At 46.2% G+C, this 13790-nt stretch overlaps 1 protein-coding gene across 1 annotated transcript; it reads right to left on the bottom strand.

Moving 5' to 3' along the window:
- Positions 1 to 392: 392 nt before the first annotated feature.
- Positions 393 to 8312, bottom strand: rdh8a (retinol dehydrogenase 8a). Its single transcript, XM_064314212.1, is given in 5 exon segments — positions 393 to 657; positions 1109 to 1378; positions 2065 to 2267; positions 2593 to 2754; positions 7918 to 8312. Coding segments are annotated over 5 exon segments (969 nt in total). The 5' UTR covers positions 8024 to 8312; the 3' UTR covers positions 393 to 429.
- Between the last annotated feature and the right edge of the window lie 5478 nt (positions 8313 to 13790).

Here is a 13790-nt window from a genome sequence, read left to right as displayed (position 1 = left end):
ACCTCTCTCTCTCATACCATGTGACTGATCTCTCTCTATCTCTCTCTCTCTCTCTCATACCATGTGACTGATCTCTCTCTCTCTCTCTCTTGCGCATTGTATCTGATCCCTCTCTTTCATTATCAATACACTCGTTTTACTTTTTCACAATCATAATTTCTGAAAAACACAATTTCAGAAAACTAGTTTCCAGCTTTCTCAATACTCCAAAACCGAAAAATAAAATAAAATAAAATAAAATAAATAAAACTCTAAGTGCGTTTGTCTTGGTTGGATTGTGTAACCATGACGGAGTTTTGATGTGGGGTGGGGGGGGGGGGAGGTAAGGGCGGTGTGTCATTTGGGGGAGATAGTGCGTCTGCGGAAGCACTGGCAGGGGTGGAGGCGGGGGAGGGGAGGGGAGGGGAGAGGAGGGAGGAGGGAGGCGTGTCAGTTGGGGGAGATGGTGCGTCTGCGGAAGCACTGGCAGGTCAGGCACTTGAGGATGCTCATGGTGACGTGCATCAGGGTGCCCATGTTGAACAGCAGGTTGTAGAAGGTGTGGACGGACAGGCCGCCCGTCTCGTCAGCGTACTTCAGCGCCACTATCGGCGTGTACAGCGCGTTGGTCAGGTTGCGGAATCGCGGTCGCCTCGATTCGATCACCTTCTTAGTGCACTGTGGGGGGGGGGAGAGATCTCATTATAAAATGTAAAAATACAGACAGAACATCAATGAGGGAACAGTGTGGAGGAGTGGAGGTCAGACTGAATCAGTCCTGGGGGTGGGGGGGGTGGGGGGTGGGGGAGCAGGCGTGAGGGAAAGTCTGTAGAGGGAGCAGCGAGGGGTCTGTAGAGGGAAAAGGTGTGGGAGACAGGTCTGTAGAGGGGAGAGCAGGTCTGTAGAGGGGAGAGCAGGTCTGTAGAGGGGAGATCAGGTCTGTAGAGGGACAGCATGGAGACTGAAGGATGCTTAGGCTAGGAAGAGGAGGGTCTGGAGAGGGGATGAGGGAGGGGCCAGAGAGACAGAAGGGGAGGAGACAGAGGAAGGGAGGTAACCCTGGTGATGGGAGACAGGGGGAGCACAGGTAACCTTGGTGACGGGGGAGAAGGGGAGGGCAGTTGCTGACCCTAGCGATGTCCTCTGGGGTCTGCCCCATGGCCTCGAAGATGTCGATGGAGGACGGCAGGTAGACATCTTTAAAATAGCGCACGGTGTCAGCGTCCACACCTGGATACTCCATCTTCGAAATGTCCTCCATCATCTTCACCTCAAACTCTGTGTGCACAGGACCAGGCTCGATCATAGAGACACTGAAAGGAAGAAAGAGAGAGATTATTCTTATTATTCCATAACAGTTACAGAAATCTGTTTCGTGCATGTCGTATCTAGACACTATCTGAATTTTATCTGAAACGAATGCAAGTGATTATCTGTTTACCAATTGCGAGCTGTGAAGGGGAAATGGAGGATTATCGTACTGATCTCACGTTAAACGCGTTGTAATCTTGAGGCAGCTGACACAGCCATGCATCTCTACACAGCAAGCCTTCCCATAGGCAAACTTAGAGTTGCAGTGTAGGAGGATATGACTCGAACATGAACTGAGCTCACAGACCTCAAGAACTTCCATGGCAACTAGAGGCGTGTAGACATCATTAACACCACCCGGAGAAGGAGCAAGACGTGGGTCTCCCATCATGCACTGCTCTCAGCTGACTAATACACTGGGGTCTCTAAATTTTTTCTAAATCTTTACCCATCATGCACTGAGGTCCTGTTACCGTAATAATTAACCCATCAGACACTGAGATCTGCACTTTTTTACCCATCATGCACCGGGTTGTGTTATTACATTCCTGGCTTATCATGAACTGGGGTGTGTTACTGTCGTCTTTTCTAGACATCAGCCACCGAGGTGTGCCTTTAAAGACTTCCTTTACCCATCATGCTTCGGGGCACGTACCCTGCAGGCCCATCACGCTGCTATTTAGCCATCACGCTAAATCTTTACCCATCATGCTTCGGGGCACGTACCCTGCAGGCCCATCACGCTGCTATTTAGCCATCACGCTAAATCTTTACCCATCATGCTTCGGGGCACGTACCCTGCAGGCCCATCACACTGCTCATGACGACGATGTGCCCCGCCCGCCGCTTCTTCATGTCCGGCATCACTTCCTTGATCATGCGCACCGCGCCGAAGAAGTTTGTCTCGAACACCTTCTTCATGTCCTCCATGTTGATGCTCTCGACCGGACCCAGCAGTCCTATCCCTGCATTATTAACTTAGGGAGAGAGAGAGAGCACAAAGTATGCTTAATACAGGTTCCCCTGTTTTAACTTACACATGGAACACAACACTAAACTAAACGGGGAGTCCAGGTGATCACAGAGAGCGTGACAGGGCAGGTGAAGGTGGGAGGGTAGGTCTACATGGTGTGACCTGTGTTGCTTGGTTATGCCTGAAAGATCGGTGTTCCTGCAGGCTGCAGTTACTATGTTCAGCCACCAGGTGTCAGTGTCATCCTGCAGTCCCGTCAGCTCTCTCCAGCAGATGAAACTTGTCATCGAACAGACGGGGGAAAGTTGGGCTGAATGGAGGGCACTCACTGAGCACGTCCACGCGGCGGTCCTTCACGCTGTCGACGCACTGTTTGACGGACTCGTCGCTGCACACGTCCAGCGTCTGCAGCGTCAGCGTCTTCCCGTAGGCGTCGCCAGCGGCCTCCAGCAGCTTGTCCTTCCTCTTCAGGTCTCGCATGGTAGCGACCACTGGAAAGACAGACCCGAAACTGAGACTTCCTGAAACTCACTGCCGCCCCCCCAGTGGACAAAAGCCGGAATTTAGGTGCCAAGTTTGAGTGACGTTTCGACGGAAGCGGATTATGTTAACACCAGATGCATGTTAACTCAGGTATAAACTTTCACAGTAAAGTGTAGCTGGGTTGTCACCTGGACACCTAGACGGCATTTCAACAACTTTTCTATCGCACAAATGTTCACTGGGCTACTGACACACTCATACACTGAGACCCACTCCAGGGTAGCATGAGGTCATTGCATTACATTCAGCAGACGCTCTTATCCAGAGAGACTTACACAACATTTTACACTGCATCCAGTTATACAGCTGGATATATACTGAAGCAATGCAGGTTAAGTACACTTTCTCAACAGTACAACGGCAGTGCCCTACCCGGGAATTGAACCTGTGACCTTTGGGTTACAAGACCAGCTCCTTACCCATTATACTGCACTGCCGCCCCAGACCGCTGTCATGCAGTGTGCTGTGCACTGTGCGTACTGTTTGATCTGGTGAGGCTCAGCATGTGTTCACAAGTAAACAGTCTGGAAGGCAAGTTGCCAAATTCAGTGTTGACAGTGCAGTCCATAAATATTTGGACAGTGACACACTTATTATTTTGTCCCTGTACTCCATCACACTGGATTTGAAATGAAACAATGAATATGAGGTTAAAATGCAAACTGTCAGCCATTTTAAGGCTATTTACATTCATATCCAGATATCCACTTAGGAATTACCTAATTACAGACTTTTAAATACCGTTCCCCCATTTTAGGGTACCAAAAGTAATTGGACTAATCTAATATTACATTCAATCTGATATCACTAATCTAATATCACAATTACTGCACAAAACAGTTAACACATAAAAAAACAAGTTTTTAGTCCCCATTTGAAAGTACATTTACGGCATTTGAATAAAGCAAACGTGGATAATGTTACTGCGCCCAGGGAAATGCCATTTCATTCTCCCGAATGTGCCAGGCGGTTTGAAAACAATTGCGTATTATTATCTACTGGGAGTTTTAAATAGGAGCGGCAGTGGACTACCGCGCAAAAAACGCGGGACTTAGAATGCGCTGGATGAAGCGCTAATGTGCTAGGTTAGCCGGTTAGCTGCGGTGGAGTTTGTAGCGGAGCAGTGCTTCGCTTCCCAGCCAGCTGTGCACCCCCCGAATGCTACTACGGCGTGTGTGTGCAAAAAAAAGAGAAACTTTTTCAGAAAAAGTTAAGAGTGCTATGGTGCAGCGGTAACAGCCAGCTCTGCCACAGCTTTTAACATAGAACTTGCAGGATTTACTGGACATTTTAACCCTGAATTACTTCAGTGTTTATCCAGCTATAATTGATATAATTGATAAAAATGAAAACTAAGTCAGAGTGTAATGTAACAACACACACGAATACCCTGCGACTGAGAAGTACTGACACAAACTGGCACACTGGGACTGACACGTACTGACACACTGCGACACTCACACAGTGAGACCTACGGACACACGCTGAGACTGAGACCCAAGACAGAGACCGAGACTGACCTTTACACAGACTAATCTACTGACACACTGCCTACATCACACACCCACTGACATTCACTCACACACCATCTGCTGGCCTGTCCGGTACGCTTTTTGGCGGAGAAATAAAACGGGGTCTGTTCTGCTGTTCCACTGGTTGATGTCACTGAGCTCAGCAGAGGTCAGAGCACAGCAGCCTCTCCTCACAAAGGGAAAAACTGTAATAGCAACAAGCTGGCCAGTGAGAAGGGGATTACTGCATTGCCCGTGCATGAGTAATGGGAAACTACTAGCCCCCCCCCCCCCCCCTCCTCCTCCTTGGCATTTAGGGCACCCTGTTCTGGGCCCCACATTACCAACCCTTACCCATAATCCACTGTAATCCTGCCGCTGTACACAGTAAAACAGGTGCAGGCAAGGGCTTTAGGGGGTGTTGGCTTTTGATGTGTCGCAGAGGGAAGAAAGCAGGTCCATTGTGTTCTGAAATGGCTTGGAACAGGCCAACGACTTCACAGCTTCGGGACAGGCCACGGGGGGGAATCTGCAGGACTCCATGGATGCCCCGCTCTCTTAAACCCATCTCACCTGCAGCCTTAATGGCATCATTACCTTCCCCAAACTGGAACTCCGTTTTTCTTTCTGATTGGCTCAAGTGTAACTTCTCCACTTGCCCCACCCTCACCTGTCTGCCCTCACCTGTGCACCTGCACAGGTGACAGGAGTGAAAACAGGACAGCACAGTACAGTGTGACTGAAGGTGACCAGTACAGTACAGTACAGTGTGACTGAAGGTGACCAGTACAGTACAGTACAGTGTGACTGAAGGTGACCAGTACAGTACAGTACAGTGTGACTGAAAGTGACCAGTACAGTACAGTACAGTGTGACTGATGGTGACCAGTACAGTACAGTACAGTGTGACTGATGGTGACCAGTACAGTACAGTACAGTCTGACTGATGGTGACCAGTACAGTACAGTGTGACTGAAGGTGACCAGTACAGTACAGTACAGTACAGTGTGACTGATGGTGACCAGTACAGTACAGTACAGTGTGACTGAAGGTGACCAGTACAGTACAGTACAGTGTGACTGATGGTGACCAGTACAGTACAGTACAGTGTGACTGAAGGTGACCAGTACAGTACAGTACAGTCTGACTGATGGTGACCAGTACAGTACAGTACAGTGTGACTGATGGTGACCAGTACAGTACAGTACAGTGTGACTGAAGGTGACCAGTACAGTACAGTACAGTGTGACTGAAGGTGACCAGTACAGTACAGTACAGTGTGACTGAAGGTGACCAGTACAGTACAGTACAGTGTGACTGAAGGTGACCAGTACAGTACAGTGTGACTGAAGGTGACCAGTACAGTACAGTACAGTGTGACTGATGGTGACCAGCTCGGGCGCCATATGGGGGCGGTTGGGGGTTGGGGGTGGGGGGCGGTTTATTCTACGGGCCCTGGCTGACAGGGGCCCTCAAAATACTACATTAGACAAAAGGATTTTCTGGGGTGGTGGGGCCCAATGTGAGATCTTCACTTCATGGGCCTAAAGTTCCTGGTTTTGCCAATGGTGACCAGTACAGTACAGTGTCTATGAAGGTTGACCAGCACAGTACAGTGTGACTGAAGGTGAACAGTACAGTACATTGTGACTAAAAGTGACCAGTATAGTACAGTCTATGTAAACTAGTTTGACCGAGCCTGGTTGATAAAAACCGTCCATGTTTTGTTGACAGCCCTGGCCTGGCCTGACCTGTCAGAAAAGAACACCAAGTCACTGCAGTTCTGCAGTGGCAAAACGCGTGTTCCATTCTGCACAATCATGCACAGCACACATAACTACATTTCCCTGGTAATCAATGACACATAAATGCTGCCGTCGTAAATACTCGCACAGGTGTGAAGTTACAGTGTAGTGGTTTAGTGAGAGCCGATAAATGTGATTTGCTTTTCTCTCTTTTTTTTTTTTTAAAGACGGGTCAGCAGATAGTCCGCCCACACTTCATCCCCTGCTTTCCTCTGCTCAGGCAGGTAGAGAGCCAACAGGGCGACGGACCGAGAAGGGACCGCGGCTCCGAAGGCGTCATGGCGGGGATCGAACCCCCACCTGGGCGAGGAGAGACTCCTACATGGCCATAGCCGACCGCCCGACACAGCCAACCCGAAAAGGTGGAGGGGGGTGAGTAAGTTAATATGAGGGTTCAGATCATGTTACAGTCACATTCTCAGTAGTGACCCCCTTGCATTGGGGGGGGGGGGACAAATGTACAGTATCACATAAATGTGTTCATAAATAAGAAGCCTTTCTGTCAACCATCAATGATCCTCAACCAATTGTGTGTGCATATATATATATATGTGTGTGTGTGTGCGTGTGTGTGCATGTGTGTGCCTGCCAGCATGCAAATGTTTGTGTATGTTTGAGTATGGGTGCATGCAAGTGATCATGTGTATGTGCGTGGTCTTATAGGTTGCAGGAAAGTACGTGTAGGCGCATTGTGGTTGATCCCACTCCTAGTCTTTATTAACCAAATAATGTCCATAAAATGGATTAATTGAACTTCCACTCAGGCTGGTGTATTTATAAACAATGACGTCACTAAAGGAATCATTAATACAACGGACGCATTGTGCCCTGTGTTGTGCTGCAGTAATACTTCACCATCATAATCGCGTAATTACGTAAGCCGTTCTGCAATGGGAGTTAGCTGACCTATCTCAAGTTGGCAAATGCCTCACGAATAACACGGCACCGATTTATTTCTGAAAGGAAAAACGGTTTCATCACCGAAAATTTCTGACACGCTCCAATTCCTCGGTCCCTGAAGTATTTCAAGCAACTTGTTTATGAGCTGTGTGCAACAGGCCAAAGTTCAACAAGTGTTATCGAGAGCGAGCGGGTTCATTATGAAGTAACCGGCCATCTCAGCGGTGAAGATAGTATTTTTCGCGATTATTAATTATAAGACCACTTACCCCGAACATATAAAATATCAATATTGGCATTGCACAAGGGGAAGGTGTGCGTATAGGAGGGTGGAAGACGCGCTTACAGACGTCATTCCAACTTTACTGCAGCGCAGTGCTACGGTGAACCCGGCTTGTACAGTTCACAAACTTTGTCCCTCTCTCAACACTCGCTCCAGTGTGCTAACTATGCGCGCATTAGACACGGCTCTAAACCGGGCAGCGATCTACAATGCGCAGCGATAAAGGGAGCTTTGTAATGGAGAAGTGACTTGAAAGAGGGCTGGCAGTCTTGTATAATCCCCGGTTGGCAAGCGGCGGCCTCGCGGAGCCGTACCCTGGAGACTGCGCTTTCACATGATAATAGCACCGAGTCTCTCACGGGGGGAGAGAGGTCGACGATTTACAAGTAAAGACAGATTGGACACATTTGGAAAACAGTAGTACCATAAACGAATTTAAAGAAAAAAAAAACTTTTAAATAGACGGGGAAGGCGCAGGTACTTCCGCCTGTGAAAACTGAAAATATCGGTTTAAAGGTTTTCGAGTCAATATAAACTTATTATACGACGTTTTAAGACGCCAAAGTAGCTGTAGCATGTTGTTTTAGAAAATGATAAAGAAAGGTTGTTTACCATAATATCGCTTCTTTTCATCCTTGGCCAGCATAACAGCGATCCGTAAACCAATCCCGGAGGAGCAACCGGTGATCAGCACAACTTTCTGTCCTTGGCTCGCCATGGCTCGTCTGGCCGAGTCGGTCTCAGCTGCAGTGTTGTGACCAGGGGAGTCTGACCACCGGGGCTTTAAAACTAAAGAGGATCATGCACCGAAGCGGCCATGTGAGCCAGTAATACAGTCACATGTTAGAGAGAATCAGCCCAATTATTGCAGAAACACCGCCGCTCCGTGCGCGCTCTGTGCGTAACTGCGAACCCGTGCACTCCACTGACTTGAGCGATTGCTGTGTTTTTTTCCCCACTTGTTTCTGTCTTTTCTTTTTTGCTAAACAGCACCATCTATTTGGAACATACGAAAACTTGCAGTGTAGCTCTGCTAGGGTTTTAAAACAATGGTGAGTTACTGGTACTAAAAAAAATATTTCCTATTCCAGCACCTGCGAATCTTGTCGTGGCATCGGTTCTGTTTATAGGATCCACCCATGCAGACTATCTCCAGATACATGTCCACGAATCTTGTAATTTACCTTTTGCCCTTCGGGCCAAACGTGGCTTTATGTCCTTAAAAGTTGATATGCACGAATGCGGTGAATTGCCTGTAGCATTGCATACGACGATGAGTTTCTAATTTGCAGCCAAAAATAAATTATATGATAACGACGACAGGCCTTCTCGGTGTGATAAAACATTATTGAAGCCATATTTTGTAAAACTCAATTCAACCCCAATTACATCCTTTACAAATTTCACGAGTGTAACTCGGCATGTGACTGCAGAGTGATGTCAGGTAAAACATGAGGTCCGCTTATTTTATGTTAACAAATCCTTAATATGAGTTTATTGCCCTCTCGATTACCATTGCAGGGTAGTGTGCGTCTGAAGTGCTATTCGAATTGGACTCGTATCATCAGAGGATTTCTGTAATTACCTGTGCTTGTGTGAAGCTTACTCCAGTAATCGCAAATAAGGTTCTAATTCCCAGTGGAGTTTCTCGAACAAGGTTTGAAAATAAAACCGCATTATATATTACATTTTAAAAACACGATTTCACGAACTATTATGCATGGACTGCCATGGATTACTGCTTCATAGGTTAATGCAATAGTGTGGATTATACATGCTGCTGCCACATAATTCACTTATGTGGGAATAACAGTTCGAGTTTTAACAGCAGAGGGCGTTACTTTCCAGTGTTTATAACTATAGGCTGCTGTGCTGTACGAATACACAACAAATGGTAGATTATAGGCTAGATCTCGCGATTCCCAACAAACATTTTTTTTGTTTATCGGATTGATTTTATGCTCGAAATGAGAAATCTAAACTTTAATTGAGGTAAAATTATTCAAAGAAAAAAATATTTATAACAAATAATCTTTCTGTAAACACGTTACAATTATTGACATCCCTATAAATTCTTATGAAAATAATCTAAATAATGTATATTCCCGTTTATATTTTGCATTTTAAGCGCACGCGAGTCTTAAGAAACTCTTGAGCGGTCATGCACAACTTCCTGCTTCACTGGGGAATAAATGTGAGGTGATACGCGGGCCACATCCCCTCAGTCATCCATCAGTTCGGAGAAGATCTGAGAATATACAAGTGAAATGAGACGAAAGGTTGTTGAACTTCACAAAACAGGAAAAGGCTATAAAAATGGCTAAACATCTAAAAATACCCCATCTCCACTGTTGGGGGGATATTTAAGTAGCTTCAAACAACTAGAGCTGTGATGAACCTACCTGGATAAGGACACAAGTGTGTCTTGCCCCCAAGCACAGGGAGGAGGGTGATTTGTGAGGCAAAAGTTTCTCTGGGGGTCACAGTTGGAGAATTGCAGAAGTTGGTCGCATCCTGGGTTCAACAAGTCACCAATAGTACAACTGGACATCACCTCCATGGCAACAAGCCACATTTTCAAGGCTTGCCAGAAGAAAGCCTCTGCTGTGATCAAACCACAAACACAAGTGCCTGGAGTTTGCTAACTGCGGTGTTGGGGAAGCTACTTTGAAAGCATAGCTTTGCAAGCTACCAATTACTTCACACTGGAAGAAGTTGAACTACAGCAAAGCTCCCGTAGGGAGAAATCTAGTTTGCTTATCTAAACTTTGCTAAATTATATGTGTTCTTAGATTTATGTTTGACGTCTTTGCAGTAGAGAATGTATTTACTCTCAGCTTGCATATCTCACAAGTGAAAACGTAGGTTTTGACCGTGGAGCTAGTCAGTGTCATGTATTTGCTTAAGTATGGCCATGGTGATTCTTCCTCAGGCTGAGATTTGGGAGGTTTATCCATGATGACGCTGTCGCTGTGTGAGCACTGAGCAACGCCCGTCCTTTTGCACATGCACTACACAAAGGTCAAGTGTGTGGTGGTGGCTGCCTGACGAATGCATTGCCTGGGCAGACCTTCGCAGCGGTCAGAGGTGGTTCAATTACAGTAGAGAAGCAACGGTAAAATAAAAATAAAAAATCATTCCTTTCTTTTTATGGCCCAAAATTGTTTGTAGTTTCAGTAGTTAACTATGCAAGAAATGGCAAAAAGTAATTTAACTACTTGAATCACTATGCAAATATGAATGTAGTTGAACTACCAGCAAGCTACTGCAAAATGTAGCTAAACTACTAGTTTAATTACATGTAGTTCGCTACTCCCCAACACTGGCTAACTGTCACTGAAACTTAGACTGGAACCCGGGTTCTGTCGTTTGATGAGACAGAAAAAAATACAGCTTTTTGGCAACGAATGTCAAGTGTTTGACGTGAAGAGGTGTGGTCATGCAGAAAAGAACCTCCAATCTCTGATAAAATTGTGAACTGCGGTGGTGGATCTGTGATGTGATGGGGTTGTTCGCTTCCAAAGGCCCTGGGAACCTTGTTAGGATGCATGACCTAAGATCTTGGACTCCATCAAATACCAGAGTTTAGATCTAAAACAAAATCTAAAAACAAAATCTTAAAACTGGGCTGCGATTAGATCTTTCATGCAGGGGTGCCAATAATTCTGACGCACTTCTTTTTCAGAGTAAAATTATTTTGCTTTGAAGATTCCCCCCCCCCCCCTCTGAGTAATGGTATCACAAAACTGTTTAGTCTTCTCATTCCACTGACCATAGAAAACATTTGATAAACAATAAAGTGAACATTATCCAGCATTTCTGCTCATGTTAATTGAGGATGGGGGGGGTACTGTATATACCTTGTCAAAGTTCACAGTAGTTTCTCATCCTAACACGAAAAATGTTTGTTTAGTTTTAGTTCATTTCTGCCAGACGTGTTACGCATTTAAAAGTATCGCTGCTCCACTTGTATGCAGTGCAGACCTGGGTCAAATACGTATTTGTTTTGGATTCAAATACTTCTCTGTGCTCTTTTGATCTTGCCTGGTGTAATTGAGCCTGCCAATATGACCATAAGGTGGGGCTTGCACTTTTTTTGAATATTTCATTGGTTCCAATTCACCAGGCAAGTATTTGAATCCAAAACAAATACGTATTTGACCCGGGTCTGATGCAGTGGGATGCTCGATTAGCACTGGAGCATGGAGTTAATTGTCAGCAACATAAAAAGAGTAAAGATTTACTTTTGGTTACCTTGGAATATTTATAGTCTCTCTGATTCAACCAACCACGTTCTAAAACCTGTTGGTACAGCAGGAACACACGGATACTGAATGTGGCGTCTGTTTATTTAAGGCTGCTTGTTGGCGAATAAAACCCGTTCTTCCAACTTTCAATTCAATGAATTTCTTGGTCATTGGTGGTGAGCAGCACAGCCCTTAAAAAGACCCAGTCCAATGTAAAGTACCCGTGTGCCTCATTGCGTTGTGTTCACAGAAGGGCTCTTGAAAACAGAACAAAAAAAGAAGACTGGATTTGCATGGCTGAGATAGTGGCACCCCCCCGCAGATTGGTGAGCGTATTGCACCATTGCAGTGACAAGACGGCTTGTACTTGTTGGTTCCATCTTCCTGCGTTTTACATTTTGCCGATGATCGTATGCAAACCAGCTCAGAATGCACACGTGACGGAATGCCCGTGAAACGTGCGCGAACGCGTGCGCTTTTTTGCGAAAGGAGGGACTTCGCGTTTGAGGAACTCCCACATCGTCGGCCGCGGCGTCCGTCCACGTTTTGCAACCGCTCTGCGACCGTTGGTGCCGCTGAAAAGACACCTTTGTTCCATGTTCACATTGGCATGCACAGAAGCTGCTGGGAGTTGTTTTCTGTGGGGGGGGGGGGGGGGTGGGGGGTTGTGCCCAAACCCCCCCCACTGAGACCCTGGCACAGCCATGCATGCCCCGTATTTTCGGGGGGCGTCCGATAGCCGCAGTGCCTCAGGGCGCCGCTAGCCCGCGGCTGTTGTGTTGGCCGTTCGTTGTGTTGGTTCTCAGCTCTCTGGAGGGGAGTGTTCTGTTTTGACAAAGCGATGTAGCCCGGTCGTGTCGGCTTGGTGGAGGCTCCTGCGGACCGGAGCCGAATTAAGCATGGCTTTGTGATGACTGAATCTTCTCAAAGGACACCTTAGAAAGCTGTAATGAACTCCTGTTCCTTGGAGATCTGCTGTCCTGTAGGTTAACACTCCAACCCCAACTAAGCACACCTCATTCAACAGCTAGAGATCTACTGTCCTGCAGGTTTTCACTCAAACCCTAACAAGGCACACCTCGTTCAACAGCTAGAGATCTACCGTCCTGTAAGTTTGCCCTACAACCCTAAGAAAGCACGCCTCATTCAACAACTAGAGATCTTGTTGAGCTGCTAATTAGCACGGAGTGTGTGTCAGAATTAGGGTTGAAATGAAAACCTACAGGACAGTAGATCCCCAGGAAAAGGGTTGGGCTGCCCCGCTCTAATGTAAAGGTACTGTGTTACTGCACAGGTGTGTTAATATGCATTTGTGTTCCAGTGTTTGGATAGTTAAAGGGGAAATTTGTATCTTTGCATATTTTGTATTTCTGTTTTTCCAACAGACTAATCACTACTGTCTTTTTTAAATGGTCATATTAAATTACTCTGGAGGGCTACAGTAATTAACATCACCTTTGAAGTACACCTGCCTTTTATGACAAGTATATGAAAGTACAGCTAATGGATGTGCAGGTATCTGAACAGTTTATTCACGTTGATAAGATTAGGCAGCTCTTGGCATTCTTCCCTGTTTGCTCTTAATTAACGAAGCACTTCCTTATTACCTGTTCCTGCACTCTGCAGACCCTCAAGGGAAAATTGAGGGACTTCACCAACACAATCCCCACTGATTAACCGGTTTAGCTATCAAACATTCACAGCTTTCCACAGCTCTCTACCAATCATCACACTCACCTTTACAACACTGGTCTTTCCCAGCAACCTGTCCACTTACACCAGGCACTCACCATTATGAATTATATCACGAGTGTAAAATAAGCTGAAACAATTAGCATTTAGCCCAATGCACGGTTAAGATGCCATTAATATTTAAAGCGTGGGACACTTTTGGAGGAAAGGGTAGCCTTAAAAAGGGAGAGAATATTGTGTATATCCCTCTCAATCTGACGAGGCGAAGTGGATGTTTGGAGACCCTGACTTCACTGTAGGGGTCTGAGAAGGCTTTCGGCAACACCGACAGACCATCTGAGTAACTAATCCCCGTCTTCAATCAAAACTGCATCAATCTTCTTTTAATTGTACACCAATTAAAAGCACGTGTTTTTTTTTTTTTTGGGAGGAGTTCGTGGTGTTCCTCAGGATGAGGAGTAAGCTGTAGATTGCGGGGCGGTGCTTGTGCCAGGGACTTGCGTGGGAAATACGAGGAAGTGATATTTGTTGATATGTAGTCGGGAA

Source organism: Anguilla rostrata, chromosome 17 (assembly GCF_018555375.3).
Source record: "Anguilla rostrata isolate EN2019 chromosome 17, ASM1855537v3, whole genome shotgun sequence".
NCBI lineage: Eukaryota > Metazoa > Chordata > Actinopteri > Anguilliformes > Anguillidae > Anguilla > Anguilla rostrata.
The sequence above is the reverse complement of the archived record's forward strand: the minus strand, read 5'-3'. Positions and strand labels throughout refer to the sequence as shown.